Here is a 16392-nt window from a genome sequence, read left to right as displayed (position 1 = left end):
GACTGTAAACAGGTCCGAGGACCGACACTAGGCGCAGACTGTAAACAGGTCTGAGGATTGATACTATGCACAAACTGCACACTGTGGTATTGTCAGAATTTTAATCCCAGCAGATGAACCCCCCTTTTTAATACTTTAAGTTCTAGGGTACATGTGCACAACGTGCAGGTTTGTTACATATGTATACATGTGCCATGTTGGTGTGCTGCACCCATTAACTCATCATTTACATTAGGTATTTCTCCTAATGCTATTCCTCCCCCCTCCCCCCTGCACCATGACAGGCCCCCGTGTGTGATGTTCCCCACCCTGTGTCCAACTCATTGCTCAACTCCCACTTATGAGAACATGCGGTGTTTCGTTTTCTGTTCCTGTGTTAGTTTGCTCAGAATGCTAGGATGAAACCCTAAATTGCAGCAGCTGCCATACCGCTAGTGATCAATGAATAGTGAAATCTAATTATTAGCCCTAGGAAAATTTTCTGTTGGTTACCAAAAGAGTCAACTATTCCCCCAAATGAAATCATTTTTAAATTTACCTGTAATAATTCTTTGGCTGAACCCCTTTTTTCCACATCCATTTCCAAACATCGATTTAAGAAATCTCGAAATATTGGGGAAAGTTTCTCTGGATTCTGAAGCTCTGGGGTTCCATTAGTTGCTATTAGGTACAAGGCCTAAAAATAGAAGAACATCTTTGATCCACTTAAGATAGCTCAGCACGGCCGGTCACGGTGGCTCACGCCTGTAATCCCAGCACTTTGGGAGGCTGAGGCAGGTGGATCACAAGGTCAGGAGATCGAGACCACCCTGGCTAATACGGTGAAACCCCGTCTCTACTAAAAATACAAAAAAATTAGCCGGGCGTGATGGCGGACGCCTGTAGTCCCAGCTACTCGGGAGGCTGAGGCAGGAGAACGGCGTGAACCCAGGAGGCAGAGGTTGCAGTAAGCCGAGATCCGGCCACTGCACTCCAGTCTGGGCAACAGAGAGAGACTCTGTCTCAAAAAAAGAAAAGGATAGCTCAGCACAGTCACAGAGCCATGAATAAAGTCTATGAACTTTTCTTCTTTAAAGAAAATCATCATAAAATACTAAACTGGGCTTATCATTATCTCATTTAAATTTAGATTTGATACTTTCCTCTTATTTTTAGATGTTACATTTCTCTAAATTATTCTTCCAAAATCAGATTCACATTTGGTTTTTCTTTAGTTATAAATGCGATGCATATTGCTTTTGTTTTGTTTTGTTTTTTTGTTGAGACAGAGTCTCACTCTGTCACCAAGGCTGGAGTGCAGTGGTGCAATCTTGGCTCACTGCAACCTCTGCCTCCCGGGTTCAAGTGATTCTCCTGCCTCAGCCTCCGGAATAGCTGGGATTACAGATGCCACTATGACCAGCTAATCTTTGTATTTTTAGTAGAGATGGGGTTTCACCATATTGGTCAGGCTGGTCTTGAACTTTTGACTTCAAGTGATCCATCTGCCTCGGCCTCCCAAAGTGCTAGGATTACAGGCGTGAGCCACTGTGCCCAGTCCATATTGCTTTAAAAAATAAAAAATGTTAATAATTAAAAATAACCACAATCTCACCATTGATCATCCTGCTTAGTTTTCTCAAATTTTTTTTTTTTTTTTTTTTGAGACGGAGTCTCGCTCTGCCGCCCAGGCTGGAGTGCAATGGCCGGATCTCAGCTCACTGCAAGCTCCGCCTCCCGGGTTCACGCCATTCTCCTGCCTCAGCCTCCCGAGTAGCTGGGACTACAGGCGCCCGCCACCTCGCCCGGCTAGTTTTTTGTATTTTTAAGTAGAGACGGGGTTTCACCGTGTTAGCCAGGATGGTCTCGATCTCCTGACCTCGTGATCCGCCCGTCTCGGCCTCCCAAAGTGCTGGGATTACAGGCTTGAGCCACCGCGCCCGGCCCTCAAATTTTTTTCAAGTCATACGTATCATTTTAAAAAATGAGATTTGTGAAGACTTAAAAAAAAAATTAGGCTGGGCATGGTGGCCCATGCCTGTAATCCTAGCACTCTAAGATGCTGAGACAAGTGGATTGCCTGAGCTCAGGAGCTCGAGACCAGGCTGGGCAACATGGCAAAACCCCATTGCTACTAAAAATTCAAAAAAAAAAAAAAAATTAGCTGGGTGTGGTGGCACACGCCTGTAGTTCCAGTTACTTGGGAGGCTGAGGCAGAACGCTTGAATGTGGGAGGTGGAGGTTGCAGTGAGTGGAGATTGCACCCTGAACTCCAGCCTGGGCAACAGAGCAAGACTCTGTCTCAAAAATAAAAACCAAAACCAAATTATCCCAGGTCATCATTACTAGTAACTACCTAGATCTATAAAACTACTGTAATGGCTTAAGTAAACACTGCCTTATATGAATGTTTCCTAATTTAATCAACTCCCTTTAGAAAATCCTTATGTAGTTCTAATTATTTCCTCTACAGTTCTATACATTTAATTAACTTATTTATTTTTGAGACAGAGTCTGGCTCTGTGGCCCAGACTGGAATGCAATGGTGCGATCTCAGCTCAATGCAACCTTCACCTCCTGAGTTCAAGCGATTCTCCTGCCTCAGTCTTCCGAGTAGTTAATTTTTTTGTATCTTCAGTAGAGACAGCATTTCACTATGTTGGACAGGCTGGTCTTAAACTCCCGACCTTGTGATCCACCTGCCTTGGCCTCGCAAAATGCTGGGATTACAGGTGTCAGCCACTGCATCCAGCCTATTTTTCTTTTGAGACACAGTCTCGCTCTGTTGCCCAGGCTGGAGTGCAGTGGCATGATCTCAGCACACGGCAACCTCTGCCTCCCGGGTTCCAGCAATTCTCGCATCTCAGCCTCCTGAGTAGCTGGAGGTACAGGCAGGCACCACTATGACCGACTAATTTTTGTATTTTTAGTAGAGACGGGGTTTCACCACGTTGGCCAGGTTGGTCTCAAACTCCTGACCTCAAGGGATCTGCCCACCTTGGCCTCCCAAGTGCTGAGATTACAGGTGTGAGCCACTGCACCTGGTCCTGAATTATTATTTTTAATTGACTATTTTTTTTTTTTTAGAAGTTTTAGGTTTACAGGAAATTGAGCAGAGAGTACAGAGTTCCCACACGCAGCCTCCCTCATGTGGAGTGTTACTATTATCTGCATTATTACACTATGGGACACTTGTTACTAATGAACCAATACTGATACGTTTCTATTAAACTAAAGCCCTCAGTTTACATTAGGGTTCACTGTGTATTACATTATATAGTCTTACGGTTTTTTTTGTTTTGTTTTTAGTTTTCTTATGCAGTCTCGATATGTTGCCCAGACTGGCCTTGAACTCCTGGGCTCAAGAGATGCTCCTGCTTCAGCCTTTCAAGTAGCGGGGACTACGGGTGTGCACCACCGTGCCTAGTTGTTCCATGGGTTTTGAAAATGAACACTGTCCAGTGTCCACCATTATAATATCATACAAAGTAACTTCAGTGCCCAAAAAACTCCCCGTGCTTCATCTACTCCTCCTCTCTACCCTCCGGCCCTGCCAAACCCCATAGCCACTGATCGTTTTCATTTTTACTCTCTCTAGTTGAAACAATACGTAGCCTTTTTAGACTGGGTTCTTTCACTAAGCAATATGCATTTAAAGTTCTTACAACTGAAATGCAGTTGTAAGACTGTTTTAATGAGCTTGTGTGGTAATTCTTTTATCTGTGCCAGTTCTGTGTCTGTTTCAGTTGACTGGATGTTTTTCTCATTATAGTCTGCATTCACCTGCTCCTTTGCCTATCTGGTAAACTTTGACTGGATGTCTGGGTGCTTGCTGGGTCCTGGCTACTTCTGTATTCCTACAAATATGCTTTTTCCCCCCTTTAGGCAGATAAAATCTTGTTTTATTTGAATGACTGGATCTATGTAATCACCAAGATCCGCTATGTATAGACAAGAGAGGGAGACCTTTATTCTTAGTTTCTTCCTCCTGGGACAGTCTTAATGACTTTCTCCTTCTTGGACCAGTGCTTTCCTGGTCTTAGACCCACGTGCCCTGGCCTGGTCAACCAGAAGCTTCTTGAGGCCTTGTCTATATTCAGCATGGAATCAGTTCCCAAAGAACCTGCTTGTTTTTGAACATGTCCCCCCTTCACTTCATGTACATGTAAAGGCCAATCTTCGTGGATTCACAGTGTCTTCTGAGCAGCTGGGACGGAATTCTCGTCTTCCTCATCCATGTTGCCTTTTTGGTAATTTGTGCATTAGCAGTTATGCCCATATGCCTGTGGGCCAAGGTGGTTTTTTTGTTTTTTTGTTTTTTTTTTTTTTGAGACGGAGTCTTGCTCTGTAGCCCGGGCTGGAGTGCAGTGGCCGGATCTCAGCTCACTGCAAGCTCCGCCTCCCGGGTTTAGGCCATTCTCCTGCCTCAGCCTCCGGAGTAGCTGGGACTACAGGCGCCCGCCACCTCGCCCGGCTAGTTTTTTGTATTTTTAGTAGAGACGGGGTTTCACGGTGTTAGCCAGGATGGTCTCGATCTCCTGACCTCGTGATCCGCCTGTCTCGGCCTCCCAAAGTGCTGGGATTACAGGCTTGAGCCACCGTGCCCGGCCGGTTTTTTTGTTTTTGAGACAGAATCTCTCTGCCGCCCAGTTTCAAGCAATTCTCCCGCCTCAGCCTCCTGAGTAGCTGGGAATACTGGAGCCCGCCACGACGCCTGGCTCATTTTTGAATTTTTAGTAGAGACAAGGTTTCACCATGTTAGGCTGGTCACGCCTGACCTCAAGTGATCCGCCCACCTCAGCCTCCCAAAGTGCTGAGATTACAGGCGTGAGCCACCGCGCCCGACCAAGGGTTTTTTTTTTTTTTTTTTGCGGGGGGCGGGGGATCCAGCCTGGGAATGGATAGTCACAGGCGTGCAGAAGATCAGCCCATCTTTGGAAAGCTTCTGGATCTGCTGATAGGAGCTGGCGCTGGTGATTTCACCAGTCTCACTGGGGTTCAAATATACCTTTTTGTCACAGTGAAGGCCACTGGAGGCGAGCCTCTTCTGAAGCCTAAGCGCACTCCTGGCTGTGGGCGCAGTCCTGTAATATTCTTCAGCTTTGTACAGGAAAGCAGTTAAGTTACTTGGGAACAGATCCCGTTGGTCTTCTCTCTCCCATGTAGACTCCTCTTTCAAAATACATCCAGAATCCCACCACTTTTTACCACCTCCGCTGATACCGTCCTAGTCGAGGCTATCATCACTGCTTGCCTGAATCATTACATCAGCCTCCTAACTGGTCTTCTGCTCTGCCTTTGCCTTCCTCAAGAATCTCTCAACAAAGTAGCCAGGGCAATCCTATTAAAACCTAAGGAGACCAACTTACTCCTCCACTCAAATCTCTCTAACAGTTTCCCCATCTGGCCTCCAGTAAAAGCCAGAATCCTTCCAAGGGTCTCATAAGGCACTACAGCCTGGCCTGGTTTCTCTGCAGATCGACCGCCACCTCTTGCTGTTTGTTCAGCAGAGGCCAGCTATGCTGAGGTCCGTCATCACCTCTTGATACACCAGGCACGCTCCTGCTTTAGGGCTTTTGCACGTGCTGTGCCTTCTGTTTAGAATCCTTTCCCCTTAGGTAAGTATCACTCTCGCACTTCCTGTGTCCAAATGTCACCTCACCTCAGTGAAGCCCTCCCTATGCATGCTTTTGATTTAATTTTAAAATTTATTTTTATTGTATTTTTTTGGAGACAGGGCCTAGCTGTCACCCAAGCTGGAGTGCAGTGATGTGAGAACAGCTCACGGCAGCCTCATCTTCCTTGGGCCCAAGTGACCCACCCACTGAGGCGGGATGGTCCCAGTTAGCTGTGACTACAGGCACACACTAACATGCTTGGCTAATTTTTAAAATTTTTTTTGTAGAGATGGGGTCTCACTATGTTGCCTAGGCTGGCCTTGAACTCCTAGGCTCAAGAAATCCTCCCACCTTGGCCTCCCAAAATACTGGGATGACAGGCACGAGCCACTGTGCCCAGCTCTCCAAGCACCTTTTGAAAGTAAACGCCCTAACCTCCTTCCTGCCAGTCTCAGCACTCAAGAGTCCATTCTTCAATATATTACACATTATTCTGTTTATTTGGTTTTTCTCTCTTTTCCCATTAGAATATAAGTTCTGTAAGAGCAGGAATTTGTGTGGGTTCTTTTAGACAGCCTTTTTAGTGCTTAGCACACGGCAGGTACTCAAATCAATACTGGCTAAATGAATGAATGAAATTAGAGGACTTTAAACATCGTTCTGAAAAGTACCCTAATTAATCACCTCTAGAGAAGTACTTTAACTGCGCACATGAACTGGAATCTTTGGCAACGGGATGAAAAGCATTCAGGATACAGAGGGCCAGAATCTACTGCCATCTGTTACTCAGTTTCTTTCACTTAGCACCATACTTTGAAGGCTCAGTGCTGCAACACAGATTGGCACTTCCTTCTTATGACCAAATAATATTCCACTGTTCAGCAGGTTTGAATTATTTCCATTTTTAGTGGAAATAATTGAGGCTGCATGCAGGCTTTTGTATGGATGTATGATTGTAATTCTCTTGGCTCTGCTGTCTGTACCCAGCAGAGGAACTCTTAGGTCATCTGGTAATCCAGTATTCACTTCATACAGAATTGTCAAATTGTTTTCTAAGGCAGATGTACCATTTTATATTTTGCAATGAACAAGGGTTCCAGTTTATCTTCTCACCAACATTTATTTATTTATTTATGGAGACAGAGTTTTGCTTTGTTGCCCAGGATGGAGTGCAGTGGTGCGATCTTGGCTCACTGCAACCTCTGCCTCTCGGGTTCAAGCGATTCTCTTGCCTCAGCCTCCCAAGTAGCTGGGATTACAAGTGCCCACCACCGCACCCAGCTAATTCTGTATTTTTAGTAAAGATGGGGTTTCTCCATGTTGGTCAGGCTGATCTTGAACTCCCAACCTCGGACTCCCAAAGTGCTGGGTTTACAGGTGTGAGCCACCGCACCTGGCCACCAACATTTATTATTGTCTTTTTGAGTATAACAATTCTAGTAGTTGGAAGTGTTATCCTGTTGGGGTGGGTTTTTTGCTGTTGTTGTTTTCTGAGATAGAGTCTCACCCTGTCGCCCAGGCTGGAGTGCAGTAGCCCTTGGCCACCTTGGCTCACGGCAACTGCCACCTCCTGGGTTCAAGCAATTCTCTTGCCTCAGCCACTGATTGTTGAGGTTCTGATTTACATTTCCTTAATAAGTGATAATGTCGAACCACATATGGTAATTTAAAAGAAAAAGAAGTGGCCAGGCACAGTGGCTCACACTTGTAATGCCAGCACTTTGGGAGGCCAAGGTGGGTGGATCAACTGAGGTCAAGAGTTTGAGACCAGCCTGACCCAACATGGAGAGACCCCGTCTCTATAAAAATACAAAAATCAGCTGGGTGTGGTGGCGCACACCCACAGTTCCAGCCACTTGGGAGGCTGAGGTAGGAGGATTGCTTGAACCTGAGAGGTGGAGGTTGCAGTGAGCTGAGATTGCGCCACTGCACTCTAGACTAGGCAACAGAGTGGGACCCTGTCTCAAAAAATCTTAAAACATAAAAGAAGGAGAAGGTTTAGAGGCAGGTGCTCCAAACTTCCTATGTAAAATACAAAACAATACAGCTTACTACTAAAAACCTACCAAGTCTTCACCTAGCACATTAATTTGTGACTCAGAAAGCAAATGATTTTCAGATGAAGAGTTAGGGGCAGAGACTAGGTTTTATCAACTTTCTACTTTAAATTCAAGAAAAATATTTACAAGGCTGGTGTTTAATTGATCTTACCCTCAAGGGATTTTCATTGAGGTATGGAGGCTCTCCTTCTACCATCTCAATAGCCATGATACCCAGAGACCATATGTCGACTTTGGGGCCATAAGCTTTCCGTGTAACCACCTCTGGTGCCATCCAGTATGGGGTTCCGACCATGGTACTGCGTTTGCTTTGCTCGGGGGTGATCTGGGCACAGAAACCAAAGTCAGCTACAAAACAAAACAAAACAGAACAGAGTTAATGGTTTCCACAGATCGTTTTAACAAAGGAGTTCACTTCAGATGATGTAATTAATTATATTTTGACTCTTCAGCCTCTTGTTTTTAAGGATTTTATTAATAAAGTAAACCAGAATGAGTTTAAAAATATTTTCATGATGTAACACACTCTCACATTTTACTTTTACTTGTCACAGAGTCCAAATTATCAGGAGGCCTTTTATTCTGAATAATTCATTCTCTCCTAAAAAATCTTTTTTTTTTTTTTTTTTTCTGAGACGGAGTCTCCGTCTGTCTCCCTGGCTGGAGTGCAGTGGCGCAATCTCGGCTCACTGCAAGCTCCGCCTCCCGGGTTCACGCCATTCTCCTGCCTCAGCCTCTGGAGTAGCTGGGACTACAGGCGCCCACCACCGCGCCTGGCTAATTTTTGTATTTTTAGTAGAGACGGGGTTTCACCGTGTTGACCAGGATGGTCTCGATCTCCTGGCCTCGTGATCCTCCCACCTCGGCCTCCCAAAGTGCTGGGATTACAGGCGTTAGCCACAGCGCCCGGCCTCTCCTAAAAAATCTAAGAGAACTGAAAGAGGTCCATGAACAAGTAAGCGAAGGCAGACACCGAAACTAAAGGCAGTGATCAGGCAAAGGTGGAAGGTCAGGCCACGGAAACCACTTTGTCTTTGAATTCTGTTTAATTTTTAAAATTTCCTGTAGAGAGGGAGTCTCCCTATGTTGCCTAGGCTGGTCTTGAACTCTTGGGCAACACAGGGAGGGATCTTCATACCTTGGCCTCCCAAAGTGTTGAGATTACAAGTGGGAGCCACCACACCCAGCTGTAAACTGTTTTTGAATAAAACAAACAGAAGCAGGCCGGGCGCGGTGGCTCACGCCTGTAATTCCAGCACTTTGGGAGGCCGAGACGGGCGGATCACGAGGTCAGGAGATCGAGACCATCCTGACTAACACGGTGAAACACCGTCTCTACTAAAAATACAAAAATTAGCCGGGCGAGGTGGCGGGCGCCTGTAGTCCCAGCTACACGGGAGTCTGAGGCAGGAGAATGGCGTGAACCCGGGAGGCGGAGCTTGCAGTGAGTGGAGATCCAGCCACTGCACTCCAGCCTGGGCGACAGAGCGAGACTCCATCTCAAAAAAAAAAAAAAAAAAACAGAAGCTAGAGTCACTAAACATCCATCATCTCAGCAGAGAGCCTAGAAAAAGAACACACTGAACTGCACCAAGCGATGAGTTCGCCGCCCCTGCTACCTTCTCAGCCATCTCACCCGGAACAGAGGCGCAGGACGCCTGGTGTAGTACTCAATATTAATTTAGTGGAAAAGTCAGGATTCGTATTTAGAATTCTTTCTTATGCTGTTCAACCCATTCTACTCCATATGTGACTACTGTTAAAATTTAGATTTGTAAGCTTTAGACTGTTGGTTACGCATGTACATATATGCATGAATAAAATCTATGAACTGTTTGGTTTGCATTATCAATCAGGATATTCTGTAAACTTTTGTAAAACCTTTTTTTTAAAGAGACCTTTCCGTATCAGTACATTTATCTGCCTACTTCAACATTTTTTATTTTTAAATTTTTTGTCACAGCGTTTCACGTTGCCCATGCTAAGTGCAGTAGAGCAATTTCAGCTCACTGCAACCTCTGCCTCCTGTGCTCAAGCTTCCCAAGTAGCTGGGATTAGAGGCGTCTGCCACCATGCCCAGCTAACTGTTGTATTTTTAGTAGAGATGGAGTCTTGCCATGTTGCTCAGTCTAGTCTCGAACTCCTGGGCTCAAGCAATCCACCTGCCTCGGCCTCCCAAAGTACTGGGATTTTTTTTTTTTTTTTGAGACGGAGTCTCGTCGCCCGGGCTGGAGTGCAGTGGCCGGATCTCAGCTCACTGCAAGCTCCGCCTCCCGGGTTTACGCCATTCTCCTGCCTCAGCCTCCCGAATAGCTGGGACTACAGGCGCCCGCCACCTCGCCCGGCTAGTTTTTTTTTTTTTTGTATTTTTTTAGTAAAGACGGGGTTTCACCGTGTTAGCCAGGATGGTCTCGATCTCCTGACCTCATGATCCGCCCGCCTCGGCCTCCCAAAGTGCTGGGATTACAGGCTTGAGCCACCGCGCCCGGCCAGTGCTGGGATTACAGGCGTGAGCCACTGCACCTGGCCTGCCTCATCTTAAAAACTACACAGAGGGCTGGGCGCAGTGGCTCACGCCTGTAATCCCAGCACTTTAGGAGGCCCAGGCAGGTGGATCACGAGGTCAGGAGATCGAGACCATCCTGGCTGACATGGTGAAACCTTGTCTCTACTAAAAATATAAAAAACTAGCCGGGTGTGGTGGCGGGCACCTGTAGTCCCAGCTACTCTGGAGGCAGAGGCAGGAGAATGGCGTGAACCCGGGAGGCAGAGCTTGCAGTGAGCGGAGATCGTGCCACTGCACTCCAGCCCGGGTGACAGAGTGAGACTCCGTCTCAAAACAAAAAAAAAAAAACAACAAACAAACAAACAAAAAAAACTACACAGAATATAAAAATATAATAATCTATTTAATTTATTCTCTTACTGCTCAACGCTTAAGATAGTTTTGGTTTTTCTTTACAATATTGCAGAGAACATCCTTATACTTACTGTGGTATGTAAGTTCAGAAATTCTACAGGAGAGAATTCTAAAAGAGTAACAGTTAGGTCAAATAATATTTATAGCTAAAATGAGTACTTAAAACAACCCAGGTACTGTTTAAGTACCTTATAAGAATCAAAATATTTAATCCTCATGGTAACCCTACGAGAAAGGTACATTTATTATTACAATTATTCCCATTTTACAAATAGGAAAACGGAGGCACAAAAACAACTTATCCAAGGTTATTCACCGAGTAAATGGCAGAGCCAGGAAAAAAAAAATGTCATTCAAAAGTTTAATTCAGTTGCATGTGTATTCATCAAAAATGAATGAGAGCATGCCCATTAAGATTACTTAAAAATAAGCAATCATGGCCGGGCATGGTGGCTCACGCCTGTAATCCCAGCACTTTGGGAGACTGAGGCGGGCAGATCACCTGAGTTCAGGAGCTCGAGACCAGCCTGACCAACGTGGAGAAACTCCATCTCTACTAAAAATACAAAAATCAGATGGGTGTGGTGGGGCGCGCCTGTAATCCCAGCTACTCAGAAGGCTGAGGTGGGAGAATTGCTTCAACCCAGGAGGCGGAGGTTGCAGTGAGCCGAGATCGCGCTGTTGCACTCCAGCCTGGGTGACAAGAGCAAAACTCCGTCTCAAAAGAAAAGACATTACCTAAAAACGTCGCATCTAGTGGTAATTATTAGGTAATGTCTTATCTAGCTAGTCCTTTCTCTGGCACTGATTAGTTAAAACCCTCAGAGTATCACTCAGTTTTCAAAGGTCTTACCTCTTCCTATATTAAATCATTATTAATCCTTGCAATGGTCAAGAAAAGTTTTTAATTAAACAAAAGGCAGAAACTTAAAATAAAAAACAGTGGTTTGTCCATTTGTTACTCACTGAGCTTAACCGATCCTTCCATTCCCAAAAGGACATTGTCGCTTTTGATGTCTCTGTGGATCACTTGATTAGCATGTAAAAACTCCAACGCCTGCAAGCACTGAACAGAAGAAAACACCTATTCATGAAACAGCCCCGAAAAGACACAGGGAGGTTCCCGTACAGTAGTTATGGCCTGAGCACTGCTTCCAGTACCCAGAAAAGACCCACCAATACTTTTAGTTATAAAGAGAAAACATCCTGTCTTATATACAAAGTTATGAAAAGTAATTATATCTCCTCCTTCAAGTTTTATATAAGAAAATAAAATTTTTTGAAAGGTTAGTAGATGCCCTCCTATCCTCTGATCTTACTCAGGGACACTCTTGAGCTGGGTCTGTATAATTTCTTGCCTCCTGGCCGGGTAAGGCAGGTAGATCACTTGAGGGCAGGAGTTCAAGACCAGCCTGGCCAACATAACAAAACCCTATCTCTACTAAAAAATACAAAAATTAGCCAGGTGTGATGGCTCACTCTTGTAATCCCAGCACTTTGGGAGACCAAGGCAGGTGGATCATCTGAGGTCAGCAGTTCCAGACCAGCTGGGCCAACATGATGAAACCTTGTGTCTGCTAAAAATACAAAGAAAATAGCTGGGTGTGGTGGCACACACCTGTAACCACAGCTACTCAGAAGGCTGAGGTAGCAGAATTGCTTGAACCTGGGAGGCAGAGGTTGCAGTGAGCCGAGATCGCGTCACTGCACTCCAGCCTGGGAGACAGAGCAAGACTCCATCTTGGAAAAAAAAAAAAAGACAGAAAGAAAGAAAAATTAGTGAGGTGTGGTGCCTCAGGCCTGTAATCCCAGCTACTCGGGTGGCTGGGGCAGGAGAAGCCCTTGAATCTAGGAGGCGGAGGTTGCAGCAAGCTGAGATTGTGCCACTGCACTCCAGCCTGGGTAAGAGAGCGAGACTTAGTCTCAAAACAAAACAACAATAAAAAATTGCCTCTTTCAGGTTTAAATGCCTAAAGGTATACAACACTTAGTAAACATGCACAGGCTCTTCAGAAATCATTTCAACAGTAATGAAAAAAACTTGATCATTCCCATCTGAATGAGAGATACTCGAAGGCTAGTCAATGTGAGCCACTGAGAAGCGGTAAGATTCTGGGTGGCCGCTTCCATCTGGCTGTTCACCAGAGACAAGATGTTCTTCTTCAGTGACGGATTTTAATTCAGCTGCATCTACAACTTGGACATGAATGACGAAAGAATAGCTTTCCCCTTACACCATATTCCAGAGAGCACCGAGTCACAAAGTAGGCGCAAACTCTTCACTTCCTTACAAACGAGAACGAGATGACGTTTAAAACATCTGCCCACTCTGGTGTTTTTGAATATAAACTACGGGTATAAGTTGGCTGTGCTTTTATTTCTTACTCCCATCACAGGAGAACAAAGTCAGCACAACTAAAAATCTCATCCAAAATCTTCTACTATTCATTCAAGGAAAAACAGACAAATTGGGTGTTACACCACAATATATTTACCAGGAAATAATCAGATACAAAGCTCCAGAAAATATTTGTACAAATAAATAGAAAGAAAACTGTCACAATTAAAAAGTTCTGGCACACAAAAGAAAACTCAAATTAGAGGAACTCCCAAAATTAATTTTTATATAGATTACAAAGAAATCTGTAGAAAAAACAAAATTAAGTATAAATAGGTAAATTATTGTTTTTATCAGCTTTCCAGTGACCAAGCATCCATTGTTAAGGAATATCATATGCTATTAATATTCTATTCAAGAGTTCTTATTTCCTCCCTTCAACCAAAGAGGTACTATTCCTCAGGTAGAACATAATTCAGAATTAAAATTTTCAAAGAATTTTTTTTTTTTTTTTTGAGACGGAGTCTCGCTCTGTCGCCCAGGCTGGAGTGCAGTGGCCGGATCTCAGCTCACTGCAAGCTCCACCTCCCAGGTTTACGCCATTCTCCTGCCTCAGCCTCCCGAGTAGCTGGGACTACAGGCGCCCGCCACCTCGCCCGGCTAGTTTTTTTGTATTTTTTAGTAGAGACGGGGTTTCACCGGGTTAGCCAGGATGGTCTCGATCTCCTGACATCGTGATCCACCCATCTCGGCCTCCCAAAGTGCTGGGATTACAGGCTTGAGCCACCACGCCCGGCCTCAAAGAATATTTTTAACACCTTAAGATGACAGATGGAAAAGGGAAATATATATGTATCATCCTTACATGAACAAAGTTTGTAATTCACATGTCCCTGAAGAACTGTTGAAGCCAAATCACAGAAAACACAATACAGTCCTACAAGCTTAAAATTCTGCCCTTTGTGACAGTGATTCCTATGATATTAGAAATTTCAATGACAATAAGCAAACCATTAGCCCAAAACTTACCTGTAGAAAAAGCTGAGATATAGGTGGGAAAAAGAAGGCCTATTTTTGGCTTAAATTGGCAATTTGGCAGAATTCTACTGGCTTAAGCTAATAGTATGTCTAGAAATTCATTAATGAATATAAAGAAATAACCAGTTTCTTCACCATTAGTGAACTCAATGAAGCTAGGCACAGACTTATTGATACTTAAGGCGAGTAAGTGTCCTGCTTCACCTGAGATAGTTCTAGTTTCCACTGTTGAGTGGTGCATTTCTTTCTTTCTTTTTTTTTGAGACAGTCTTGCTCTGTCGCCAGGCTGGAATGCAGTGGCGCGATCTCGGCTCACTGCAGCCTCCACCTCTTGGGTTCAAGTGATTGTCCTGCCTCAGCCTCCTGAGTAGCTGGGATTACAGGCATGCACCACCACACCCAGTTAATTTTTGTATTTTTAGTAGGGATGGGGTTTCACCATGTTGGCCAGGATGGCCTCTATCTCTTGACCTTGTGATCCGCCTGCCTCGGCCTTCCAAAGCGCTGGGATTACAGGCATGAGCCACTGCGCCTGGCCTCTTTTTTTTTTGAGACAGACTCTCGCTCTGTCGCCAGGCTGGAGTGCTGTGGCACGATCTCAGCTCACTGCAATGTCTCCCTCCCCAGCTCAAGCGATTCTCCTGCCTCAGCCTCCCGAGTAGCTGGGATTACAGGCACGCGCCATCACGCCCAGCTAATTTTGTATTTTTAGTAGAGATGGGGTTTCACCATGTTTCCCAGGCTGGTCTCAAACTCCCGACCTCAGGGAATCTGCCTGCCTCGGCCTCCCAAAGTGCTAGGATTACCAGCATGAGCCACCACTTCCAGCTGAGCGGTGTATTTCTAATGGTATACACCCTTTTACTCTCAAAAGTGTCCTGTTTGGATGGTAAATGATCGTCATCACTCTACCGGAATTTCCTTGTGAATCTGGATCTTCAAAGGTCCACAATTCATTCCCAAATTATCTTATACCTGAAGGAAAGGGCTGAAATGCCTGTGTAGGATGAAATGGTATGGGGATGGAGTAACTTGTAGAGAATGTGTACAGAGAAAGCACTTCCCACAATAACAATTAACTGTGCAGAAAAAGTTCCTTTTGTTCACTTCTTGCTAACCACATATCACCATAACGTATCAAGGAGGAGGCACACCTACCTCTCTGCATACAGCAGCAATCTGTGCTTCATCCATGCAGGTTTCTGTTACCACATCAGTGAGCGATCCACCAGCAAGGTATTCCATGACCACAAACAATTCATCTCCTACCAGGTAACTAAAAATACACATACCAAATACACTCACACTTACATTTTTTCTAAACACATGGTATCCTATGTTGAAGAATTCAAATATTAAACACCCTAACAATGAAACTAGAGGGCTGGTAGCTTGAGAGTTAGGAAGAAAATTGGAAAGCTGCTATGTAACAGCACAGAAAAATAACTGAGGTTATGACCCTGAATCATTTTTAAGTTACAGTTTGCCCACAACTGTAGTGTGAGTATGCACACAGATTCATTCTGATTAAAATAATCCTACAATATAGAAATTACTAGTCCCGTTTTAGAGATAAAGAGACAAAGGCTTGGAGAGGTTCGTGACTCATCCAAGGTCACATAGCTATTAATAGTAAGTGACAGAACCAGAATCTGAAGCCAAGCATCAACGATTCCAAAGCCCATGGCTTATCTTAACCACCCTACTATGCTGACTTGAAATGTTATTTCAAAAAGCAGGGAACTGTACCTGAAAAGTTTATTTTTTATTTTTTTTTGAGATGGAGTCTTGCTCTGTTGCCAGGCTGGAGTGCAGTGGCGCGATCTCGGCTCACTGCAACCTCCGCCTCTTGGGTTCAAGCAATTCTCCTGCCTCAGCCTCCGGAGTAACTGGGACTACAGGTGCGTGGCACCATGGCCAGCTAATTTTTGTATTTTTAGTAGAGACGGGGTTTCACCATGTTGGCCAGGATGGTCTCGATCTCCTGACCTCATGATCCACCTGCCCTGGCCTCCCAAAGTGCTGGGAGTACAGGCATGAGCCACTGTGCCTGGCCTGAAAAGTTTATTTCTATGAACATGTTCTCCATAACTAGGGCTAAAGTCTCGAAATGTATTATCATTTCCTTATTCTAAACAAATTTAAATATGGAAGAAAATCACCTATAATCACCTCTATCTTCAATAAAACCACTGTTGTCATTTTCAACTAATCTTCTCTCATTCGTATATGTGACTGCTTTTTCAAGCGCAGTTGTAGTAATATACATCATTTTCTTTTTTTTTTTGAGAAGGAGTCTCACTGCGTTGCCCAGGCTGGAGTGCAGTGGTGCGACCTCAGCTCACTGCAACCTCCACCTCCCTGGTTCAAGCGATTCTCCTGCCTCAGCCTCCTGAGTAGCTGGGATTACAGGTGTGAGCCACTGCACCTGGCCAATAT

The 16392-nt window shown here is 44.8% G+C and overlaps 1 protein-coding gene across 5 annotated transcripts in view; it reads right to left on the bottom strand.

Moving 5' to 3' along the window:
- Nucleotides 1-16392, bottom strand: part of PAK2 (p21 (RAC1) activated kinase 2) — a 94478-nt gene that overhangs the window by 2806 nt on the left and 75280 nt on the right. For all 5 annotated transcript variants that reach the window (XM_077990786.1, NM_001265935.1, XM_077990788.1 and 2 more), the window contains 4 exon segments: nt 15112-15229; nt 11544-11643; nt 7809-8005; nt 539-676 (listed from right to left, as the gene is read on the bottom strand). In XM_077990786.1, coding sequence (XP_077846912.1) covers nt 539-676; nt 7809-8005; nt 11544-11643; nt 15112-15229 — 553 coding nt within the window.

Source organism: Macaca mulatta, chromosome 2, assembly GCF_049350105.2.
Source record: "Macaca mulatta isolate MMU2019108-1 chromosome 2, T2T-MMU8v2.0, whole genome shotgun sequence".
NCBI classification, from domain to species: domain Eukaryota; kingdom Metazoa; phylum Chordata; class Mammalia; order Primates; family Cercopithecidae; genus Macaca; species Macaca mulatta.
The sequence above is the reverse complement of the archived record's forward strand: the minus strand, read 5'-3'. Positions and strand labels throughout refer to the sequence as shown.